General features: G+C 37.2%; 1 protein-coding gene across 1 annotated transcript in view; it reads left to right on the top strand.

Moving 5' to 3' along the window:
• Positions 1 to 2,693: 2,693 nt before the first annotated feature.
• LOC139126546 (uncharacterized) overlaps positions 2,694 to 11,791 on the top strand; it is a 67,325-nt gene continuing 58,227 nt past the window's right edge. Inside the window, exon 1 of the mRNA XM_070692615.1 lies at positions 2,694 to 2,748. Coding sequence (XP_070548716.1) covers positions 2,709 to 2,748 — 40 coding nt within the window. The 5' untranslated portion in view covers positions 2,694 to 2,708. The remainder of the gene's footprint in view (positions 2,749 to 11,791) is intronic.

Here is an 11,791-nt window from a genome sequence, read left to right as displayed (position 1 = left end):
ATAGCAAAAATGGCCATATGAAACATTAAAACCTAAACTAGTTACGTTTATTTAAGAATCGGAATCAGAACGAACGCCAGCGGCTTACCGTATCTGTCAAAGTCAAAAGTACAAAACGAAGACCCTTGATATCTCCGGTATTTAAGGACTATTCATTGTCGGTATTGGTTTATTTTGTGACGAATAGTGGGAGGAAGTCAATTCCGTACCAAAAACAAAATTTGGACGTATATTTTTGGAGTAATTTAAGAAAAACCTACTAATTTTGGGCGTTTTTCAAGTCCAAATGTACAAAACGAAGACCCTGGCATATCTCTCGTAAAAATCGTCCATTTTTCGTCGGGATTATTTCATTTGGTCAAGGAGAGAGTTATTCATCCACAACTATAGCAAAAATGGCCATATGAAACATTAAACCTAAAATAGTTGCATTTATTTGAAAATCGGAATCCTAAACTAATGCCAGCGGCAAGTACCGTATACGAGTCTGTCAAAGTCAAAAGTACAAAACGAAGACCCTTGATATCTCCGGTATTTAAGGACTATTCATTGTCGGTATTGGTTTATTTTGTGACGAATAGTGGGAGGAAGTCAATTCCGTGCCAAAAACAAAATTTGGACGTATATTTTTGGAGTAATTTAAGAAAAACCTACTAATTTTGGGCCTTTTTCAAGTCCAAATGTACAAAACGAAGACCCTGGCATATCTCTCGTAAAAATCGTCCATTTTTCGTCGGGATTATTTCATTGGTCAAGGAGAGAGTTATTCATCCACAACTATAGCAAAAATGGCCATATGAAACATTAAAACCTAAACTATTTATGTTTATTTAAGAATCGGAATCCGAACGAACGCCAGCGGCTTACCGTATCTGTCAAAGTCAAAAGTACAAAACGAAGACCCTTGATATCTCCGGTATTTAAGGACTATTCATTGTCGGTATTGGTTTAATTTGTGACGAATAGTGGGAGGAAGTCAATTCCGTACCAAAAACAAAATTTGGACGTATATTTTTGGAGTAATTTAAGAAAAACCTACTAATTTTGGGCCTTTTTCAAGTCCAAATGTACAAAACGAAGACCCTGGCATATCTCTCGTAAAAATCGTCCATTTTTCGTCGGGATTATTTCATTTGGTCAAGGAGAGAGTTATTCATCCACAACTATAGCAAAAATGGCCATATGAAACATTAAAACCTAAAATAGTTGCATTTATTTGAAAATCGGAATCCTAAACTAATGCCAGCGGCAAGTACCGTATACGAGTCTGTCAAAGTCAAAAGTACAAAACGAAGACCCTTGATATCTCCGGTATTTAAGGACTATTCATTGTCGGTATTGGTTTATTTTGTGACGAATAGTGGGAAGAAGTCAATTCCGTACCAAAAACAAAATTTGGACGTATATTTTTGGAGTAATTTAAGAAAAACCTACTAATTTTGGGCCTTTTTTCAAGTCCAATGTACAAAACGAAGACCCTGGCATATCTCTCGTAAAAATCGTCCATTTTTCGTCGGGATTATTTCATTTGGTCAAGGAGAGAGTTATTCATCCACAACTATAGCAAAAATGGCTATATGAAACATTAAAACTTAAAGTAGTTGCGCCTATTTGAGAATTACAATCCGAAACCAATACTAGCGGCTTGCCGTATCTGTCAAAGTCAAAAGTACAAATCAAAGAACTGTGATATCTCCGGTATTTAAGGGCCATATTTCGCCGTATTTCGGTTGAACTTCGTGTATTGTGTTTGAAATGTTAGCCGCCATCGTTATCAAGTCGCGCAGGCGAGTGTTTCAGTTTGATTCCGATGCGATGGTAATTTGGCGTGTATTATGTCTGAAACAGCGTAATTACTGCGTACTAAATACTATAACGTTCGATCCGTCCTTGCCGGTTAGAGTGCATCGTGCCTTTAATCCAAATTCAGGGGTCTTCGGTCTTCGGTCTTCCATCTTCGGTCTTCGGTCTTCGATCTTCGGTCTTCGTTTTGTATACCCCCTCCCCCCCCCCCCGGTGTGTATGATGCATGGCTTCTGGATTGTAGTTTGATATCGATATAATTATCAATGCGGGTCTTGGTTGTTTGTTCGTTTGTTTACATTACTTTGTTTGTTTGTTTGTTTAAACCGATTGATTGATTAATTGATTGTTGATAATATGCCCCTGCTGTTTTTATTGTCATCGACGTTAAAGAAAAAGTCCTCCTGCTTCCTGTATTTGCTGGTGCCTTCGGCATTCGACCTCGTGCCTTCGGCGCTCGATCGCCTACTCGCATACATTGGATTGCTACCGCACTTAATAAAGTGACTCCTGTCAAAAGAAGGCACGAGGGACTGTCGACAGTCTAACGCTTGGCTGATAACCTTTCAAACACGCAATGTCACCGTAACGTAACCGCTATGTCATGAGGGTGGCACGGGACTTTCCACTAATTCATCCAAGGTTCACCAGCTAAAAGTCAGCGCTGGGTGAAAGAAGAACACACTTCCTACACTTGACCTGCCATCTCAGGCTAGCTCCCGTGTTGCCTTAACGTAAATTACCATGACATCATATCTAAATGTATGGTGAATATTTAATATAGACAGAGACACTGTCTTTTCAGACAGAGACACTGACAGAGACACTGTCTTTTCAGATTTATCAGTACATCTCGAGAACAGTTTAGAAAGTGCAGGATGCAAGATGCAAGGACCAATGCAATAATGGCTGTTTGGTTTCCTGCCTGTTTGAAATGCCTTGTCGGTAAGTGTCACCGGTACCATACCGATTGTCGGAATAACTGTTGGCATCTGTAAGGATGTGCCCTCGTTTTCTAGCAATTAACGTGACCGACCAAACTTTGTCTTGACAGCCAACACTATAATCTGCTGGCTCTATCCTCGTCTTACGGGGACTGTGTAATGCAGTGTAAAATCTGACAAAAGTATAAGCAGATATTTTTGTGGAGCCATTGTTCAAAAGTCAGCGCCACAGGTTATCGTAACGTTGCTTGGATAGTCGTTCGAGGCGGGCGGCCGCAGGTTGCCGTTTACTTGGAAACGGCGACCTGCGGCCGCCCACCTCGAACGACTATCCAAGCAACGTTACGATAACCTGTGGTCAGCGCTGGGTATTAAAACGAAGAACACACTTCCTAAACTTGACCTGCCATCTCAGACTAGTACATTCCCGACCAATAGAGTCACAGACTATATGTGTCTCTTAATCTTTTTTTGTTTTCTTTCTTTACTTAAAAGAAAATCATCCAAATTTAAGCGCAATCACAGGATAAAGTGAGGGCATCAATGAAGCAAGGAGGAATAAATTCCCTTGCTAAAGGAAGCAACACCACGCTGGAATCTCGAGTTATCATACTCCGATAGTGATGTCCCCGACATGGGTCATAGTCCGGGTCAATTGTCATTCCGTGTGTTTTGAGTGAAGATTTTTGCCAACCTAGCTCATCGATTTACTTAATGGCCAAGATTTTCAAAAAACATTGTTGGCATTTTTTCTGACAACTCTGAAGGTCAATTCAAGGTCATTTCTTAAAATCAACAAAATCAGCTATTCTTAGCTATAAAAGGATTTTTATGCCCGTTTGCAACAAAATTATTTTTGGAAACATGCATTTTGTTATGGATTATTCCTTATAATCATTAAATTTAAGTTTGTTGAAAAACGGCTATTGCATTAATAATATATAGAACTACTTTACCAAAGGTCAATTAAAGGTCAGTATGAAATTTCTTTCTAATTTTTCCATATTTAAATATCACATTGATTTTCCATATCTCACACATCACATTGATTATCTTGTCTACAATTTCAGATTCATAAAACTTATACAATAGTCTCAGGAAATCAGATGTCTAAGGTACTGGTCAGATTCTTTGGCCTTGGGGGACGGTGGATTCAGGGGGTCACCTGTTTTTGACTTTGGTGATAAAGGGGGATTACCATGTTATTAAAATGCCAAATAGGGGGGTCGACACGGGCTCATACTTGCCTAAAATGCATCTTGCCAGCAACAAATTTCATGATTGAGTTGCATTTTCGGAGTGCACTTTGGGCGCGTAACTTTAATAATAATAATAAGACATATTTTTGAGAGCTCCCCGAACAAGCGCGAAACTTGCATATATCGGATATATATATATATATCAGAGATGTCTTTATGTTTAATGATTTTCGGCGCGCCCTTTCGGGCGCGTTACTTTAAATTTCAAACATATTTTTCAGCACGCCCTTCATCCGTATGACTTTCATATATCACATATATCAGAGATATCTGGATGTTTAATATTTTACGGCGCGCCCTTAGGGTGCAGTATTTTAATGTATCAGATATATGTCAGAATTATCTTGATGTCTGTAAATTGAAAGTAAGTTTTGCAAAGTGTACATGCACTAAAATTTCACAAATTTTACATTTTGTCTTATAACAGTTTTGAAGATCCGGTTATGCATAAAAAGAGTGGAATACATTCACAGCTTATTCAAAATACTGTATTCAAACTTTAGAATTGACACTTTTAAGGTCCTATCTTACAACTGACATGACAACCACCTTTTATTTTACCTTTGTCGTGCACAGGGGGTCACCCTGTTTTCAAAAGTTGGAAAAGGGAGGTCAGCCACTTTTTGACACCGGCAAAAAATAATCCACCCCCTGGCCGAAGAAACTGACCGGTCCCTAACATTTCCTGTCAAAGGTCAATGACTTTTAATGCCATAACTCTAATCTGAAGAAAGTTTAGCTATAAATACGGCTAGTTTTCAATCGGGTTCGAACCCACAACATACGGCATCAGTCGCCTAGCGGAGAGGCCACAGAGAGAACCGCTCGGCTAAATCTCCACTCCCAAAAAAGAGTGGTTCAATAGCCGGCTAAGTTGTTACATTTTTCTGACTGAGACCGCTCCACACGTTGTAGAGTTCGTGAAGCACTCACACACGCATGCTCACTATTACACATCACACATACAAACTTTATCGAAGCGAAGAAACGAATTCATCGCTTTAACTGAGCGAACGATAAATATAGCTACAAAAGTAATACCATCACACAATTCCATGTTCCTTACGTATTGCCAAATATGAGTCATGTACTTCTCCAAGGTTAAAAACCGCTCCTTCAGCAAGTCCAACAAGGAAAAAAATTCGATATCTGCAGCAAGCATGGTGGTATTGTCATTACCGACATTTGCAGATCCAGTCTCACACAATGGGTGTAAGTCTGCATTTGTGTTTAAATTTCGCAATATCAATGGCTCTAGCATCCTTTGGATCTATTGCACCACTGAATCTGACTTTTAACAAGTTTGATTTTCCTTTGTTTACTGCCCTTTTTAGTTTTCCCGAGTATTGAGTGAAGAAACCTCATGGAGAGGACCCAAAGAAAACCTATATTGTTGACAGAGAAAAAAAACAAAACATGCTTTTGTCATATGTACTAGCTGATGGTCTAGTGAAAGCAACTTTATGTTCAGATGAAACAACACATTCCGTAGTAGATGAGGTTTAAAGTTGCTTTACCTAATATTACAGAGCTATCACCTTGCTCTAATGCTTTTTCATAGCGCAATTTTGCTCTCTGGAGTAGACCTCTGTGGCAAGTATTTGCTTAGCATTCCCTATGCCAGCTAGCACCACAAGCTCGAAGGGAAAAAGAATCATCATCCCTGAGTCTTGAATTTATTTCTGGAAAGACACCATCACCAAATACACCTCTCTGGTGAACAAACTCCGCACTGTGTCATATGCAGTGGGATTTGACACAAGCTCACCACTTACTTCCTGACGTATCATCATAAAGAGAAAGTTCTGAAACAGACTTTACCGTAAGTCTGTTTCAGAGCGTCCTCTTTTCAGAGGAATGATATGTTTTTCCATACTGAAAATTTTGACGAAGTTATTTGTATGCAATGTCAGGTATGTGAACTATTTATATGTGAAACGCAACCACTAAATGTTAACTATTCCGTGACATTACAATATCTAGTAAATAGCCTATGGATAACGGTTTCTGAGAAACTACTAACACTGTCTTTGACTTCTCTTGTCATCTTTAACCCTAAATAACCTATGGACTAAACCTGTGTCTAAATAAAGAATCAACCTATTGTTAATGTATCATTTTTCGTACTCTATATCAATATTCTACCAATGGGTGTCTTGGTTAGTACAACATTGTGTGTACTGGAGTTGATTTTCAAAAACACAGGTAATAGCCTATATTTCTCAGTCAAGAGGCTTTGCTTTGATAAACGGCTTCTACATATAGCCTATATTTCGCAACAAGTCTCTAATCCCAGCTATTGTTACTAAGGAAACATCCAAATAGTTTTACATGGCTTGGAGAGAAATGCGAGGAAAAGGGAAGACTTACTCTTACTACAAGCAAAGAGTACACTGCTAGCTGCACAGTAATCCAGTCAACACTAGTTAAATTCTGCGCAGAGGTCTGGATTTTACAACCTTGCAGAGCTGGTAATACTGCGGACGGTTTACGCTGAAAGCACAGAAATTGATAAAATAACGTCTATGATGTAGTTGTCAAGCGCAGGGCATGTCAGAAACCAATCCGTGTCATTATTTAACACAGTGCATGGAAATGATTGACAACTGCAACACACACAAATCCTTGTAATTGCATATAAATCCAATAAAACGGTAAAAAAAATCCAATAATGCCTCAAACAGGTTTTTTTAAATCTATCATGAGCTGTTTGGTTCCCCTATACCACCGAAGGTATTTTGGTCAATGATTATAGCCAATTTGTATGCACTACAATGCTTAACCAATGGAATTTGCCGAGTAACGAATGACCTTGAATTTGACCTTGACAAAGTGGAAAGAAAAAATGCCAACAATGTTTTTGGACTGTCCAGGTATTAAGGAACAAAATGATATATGTTGAAAAGAGTCTTCACGAAATGCACACGGAAGCCAAAATCACGACAAGTGACCCCGGACTAATTGTAATATGCAATGCCCTTCATAGTGTTTCTGAAATATGGTCAAACTTTACCCCATACCCCAAAAGTTCAAATCGCAAATTACGGCTTATCTTAAATTCTACCATTTTTTGCTACACATAATACAAAAGGCAATTCTTGTATGAAATCTGATTTATTTGTTACAAAAGTATGTCACAAGTATAAAATTAACTTTTAACGGGAAGATGATACAATTTAGTAGCCATTTGGATCATTTTTGGAGGGGGAACCAATATATGTCAAATGTATGTGTTTCGGCAAATTTGCCCTGATACCTGGGTACCCTTCCAAATATGATCCAAAAGGCTATCAAATCATATTATATTCCTGTTAAAAGTTAATTTCATATTTGTGACATACTAACACAGATTTCATAGATTGCATACAAGCATTGCCTTTTGTATACAAAGTTAATAAATTGTAAAAATGGTAGCGTTTCAGATTTGCTGTGTAAACCTTGGGGTATAGGGTAAGTTTTGGTCCTATTTCATGAAACCTAAACAAGATATTGCATATACAATATGTCATTTAAAAAAAACTAGTAAATTGCCTTTTTATTGATACCTAACAACCCAGGTTATGTCAAAAATCAAGCTCAGCAGATGACTTATGAGAAGACAGGTTTAACAAAACAGCATGCGAGTTGGCAATACTTTGATTTTGCGATACCCTTCAAAATATGACTGTTACAGCTGTAGAGTCCCAATATATTTTCTGTTGAAAGTCTATTTCATATTTCTGACATTCCCGAGTAGCAAATAAAAAAATTTCATATGAAGCATTGCGTTATTTGCTATGTCTAGCTAGAAAATTGGTAGAATTTGACGATAGCTACGAAGGTAATTTTCGATATAAACTTGTGGTATAGGGTAAGTTTTCGTCATATTCAATAAAACTATATAAGATATGGCGTATAACAATATGTCATTTTAAAAATTACTAAATTACCTTTTCGATGGTACCAAATAAACATGGTTATGTAATAAAATAAGCTCAGCAGATGACCTACAATGGGACAAACTTAACAAAAACGCTTATGAGTCTGCACGGCTGTGATTTTGCAGTACTCCGCAGAATATGCCGATTACAGCCATAGAATCCCAATATTGTTTCTGTTAAAAGTCTATTTCATATTTCTGACATGTCCCTGTACCAAATAAGTTTTGGTCATATATCATGAATACTATACAAGAAATTGCATGTAACAATATGTTCATTTTAAAGATTAGTAAATTATCTTTCTAATGATACCTAACAAGTGAGGTTATATTCAAAATCAAGCTCAGCAGATGACCTATATGAAGACAGGTTTAACAAAAATGCATGCAAATCTGCAACACTGTGGTTTTGCGGTACCCTTCAAAATATGACTGTTACAGCTGTAGAGTCCCAATATTTTTTCTGTTAAAAGTCTATTTCATATTGCTGACATGTCCCTGTACCAAATAAAACAGATTTAATCGCAAAAACGGCCAGATTTTTTGTGTCTAGCTAAAAGATTTGTAGAATTTGATTTTAGCTTTGACTGCAATTTTCAATGTAAACTTTGGGGTATGGGGTAAGTTTTGGTCATATTTCATGAAAACTATACTAGATATTGCATGTTACAATATGTCATTTTAAAGATTTATCTTTCTAATGATACCTAACAAGTGAGGTTATATTCAAAAACAAGCTCAGCAGATGACTTATAGGAAGACAGGTTTAACAAAAATGCATGCAAATCTGCAACACTGTGATTTTGCGGTACCCTTCAAAATATGACTATTACAGCTGTAGAGTCCCAATATTTTTTCTGTTAAAAGTCTATTTCATATTTCTGACATGTCTCTGTATCAAATAAAACAGATTTCATACAAAGCATTGCATTTTTTTATTATGCCAAGCTAAAAAATTGGTAGAATTTGAGATTTACTGTAATTTGCAATGTTAAATTTTGGGGTATGGGGTAAGTTTTGGTCATATTTCACAAAAACTGTAGTATTTTGGTCATATTTCACAAAAACTGTAGAAGATATTGCATAGTACAATATGTCACCTTAAATAGGAATAAATTGCCTTTCAAATGATACCAAACAAGTGAGGTTATGTTAAAAAATAAGCTCAGCACATGACTTACAAGAACACAGATTTGACGAAAATGCATTTAAGTTGGAAAATGGTGATTTTGCGGTACCCTTCAAAACATGACCATAACAGCTATTGCGTCCCTATATTTTTTCTATTAAAATTCCATGTCGTATTCTAGGGATCCAAGGGCTTCTGAAAAATACAGGTTTGTTATCCTTTGGGGGTGCACGTAGACCCCCTTTAGCCCACTGACTACAACGTGTAGTTGACATGAAAAGAAAAGAATAATGAAAAATCATCAAAAGTTACAGCAGGTCATTTAATCTGCTTACTTCTTTTTATTTGTTTATTTATCTCTAAATTTATTTACTTATCTGTTAATTTATTTATTGAAATTCTGTTTATGTGCAATGATCCATGCATGTGTAGGATGCATTCCAAATTTCACTCCTATTTACAGATTGATTCGGCCAGCTAGCGCCATGTAGAACACAAAACAAATGTCATGACCCGGTCTCTACATAACAATACATTGAATGAGAGTCGTACAAACACTAACACCCACGCACATCCTGACAAAATGCCGATTCAGCATTGTGATAGATTGTGAACAAGCTGAGCAAGCAGTTTTCGAATTGCATGCATCACTGAGTTAAGTAAGATCCGTATTTTGTAGGCGAACAATCGATGTTACGAAATCTCATCGATGACTTTGTGTACGTCAGTGTAATGTATGTCAGTGTCAAACAATCCTCATATCCTTCATTGAATAACAATAATCGACTCGACCTTGTTCTTGAGATTTATTACAGCTTGTTCAGATGATTTCTGCAGAATCTTTCCTCTGTCAACGGCGAAATTCATAAACTTAATTATTCAGACCATTGCATTTATGACGATCACTGCATATTGTTTGATGCGACAATACACTGTACCATGAAATTCAACCATAATCACAGTCCTTATCCCGCCAAGTATTGAAAAATCTCATCACTTTGAGATTGAGTTCATATTAATAAGGAGATTCTCAAACTTAATGCACCTCAGATCGGGTTAGTTGTAATGCTGTGCTTAACGCTGCTTTGCTATTTGATCACGTCGGTATTTATCCTTTGACTTCCGAACTTTGACCCTCCCCATCCCCTGAAAGGGTATTACCCCTTACGCCTAATAAAATATTAGAGTATTTCTGGTAACCAAACACAACATATTTACAACCCTCAAATCCTAAACTTTCTTCGGAACTATAAAAATCACTCATGATGTTGTAATTATTTTGCTTGTTTTAATGGGCCTAATCCCTTTAGAAATAAATTTAAAAATAAATGTAAGTATAAAGTTTTAAGACCCTACCTTTCTTATTTTCTGAAAGAGTTGATCAGAAACATGCATATTTTCTATGGTGGCCTTAGTAGGGTGTGGTTAGTCCTGGCACCATTTTGTAGCTCGCCGAGTTTCACAAACTATGTCGAATGTTACAGCTATGGAGTGTGTCTTCTTCTTTGCCGTTCTAGCATCGAAAGGTAAGCGGCGTTCCAATGAGCGTGTCGGCGATTGCATACATTAGGCCTTCATAGGATTGTTCTTTGAACTTGAGAGCTTTACATGTGAACGAAACATCAGAGGAAATTTGCTAGCTTGCAGCTTTAATATGCTGAGCGGTACAATCTATATCTTCGGTTTAAAGATCGATATAGCAGGAACAGGCAAGCAACCCCCATTGTTGATTGATGTGCTTTTTTACGTCAAGTTCAAGTTTTATGATTCTGACCGTGATTTTCATGTCGTTGTCATAGTGACGGGGATTGTAAACGAGGAGTTTGCTATGTGAAAGTAGCTAAGATACGTCATTCCTGGTTTTACCGAATGGAAATCCCCGAAACCTTGACGAATCAATTAGAGGGCATGTGACGTCAAAGGGGACTACCTAGCACGACCACAGAATGTGATGTCACGTTTAAAAATGACGATAACCTGCGGCCCTGTGGTTAACTGTTAATGTTTCGGGTAAATTATTTCACTGATAAGAGGGCCTGAACAACCATTTACCCTTTAATGAATAAAATAGCACGTGATCGTTGGTGTGTTCACAGTAACTCCAATCTACAACAGGTTCGAAGGAGTTCTTGAGTGTCATCTACTCTGATCATTTCTAGATATCTTTGATGATCAACTTTCTAATTTATCTCATATGAATCATATTTTGTTTCTTGAACTATTTCCATTTCTTATTCCATTTCGTCAATTTACGATTTTTAACATAAGTCTAATTTTGCCGAATATATGTAGAATTTTGTTCATGAGTAATAAGCTTATAAAGTTTCGCCTTATTTAAGGTGTGGCCATCGTATAGCGTATTATTTACAACAGATCATTTTTTCGCTAAGCCGAGCCAGATTAACGCGTTATAATCTGGGAAATGTTTCGAGTGCAGCTTCAATGCGAATGTTCTTTAGACTCTGTTAAATCAGTTTATGTGGTTACCTGTCTGTAATGCACACAGACGGGCGGGAAATTAAAACTGTCGATGGTATGATTTCGACACATACTCTTACCAATACCAAACAAGTTTGTTTGGCTATACTTTTAGTCGTCTCAAGCCTCTCCATCTACTCTCAATTAGATTTCTTTGGCAGACCTAGATCTTTGGCGTAAAATGTAACACAGGTGGTTTTTAATTATGTCTTTCCTTCACTTTCAGGGCTGGTCGTCGTTTTCTCTGATGTAAATGGCT

This window comes from Ptychodera flava (genome assembly GCF_041260155.1).
Source record: "Ptychodera flava strain L36383 chromosome 3 unlocalized genomic scaffold, AS_Pfla_20210202 Scaffold_27__1_contigs__length_13241970_pilon, whole genome shotgun sequence".
NCBI lineage: Eukaryota > Metazoa > Hemichordata > Enteropneusta > Ptychoderidae > Ptychodera > Ptychodera flava.
Note: the sequence above shows the minus strand (reverse complement) of the source record. Positions and strands in the feature narration are given on the sequence as shown.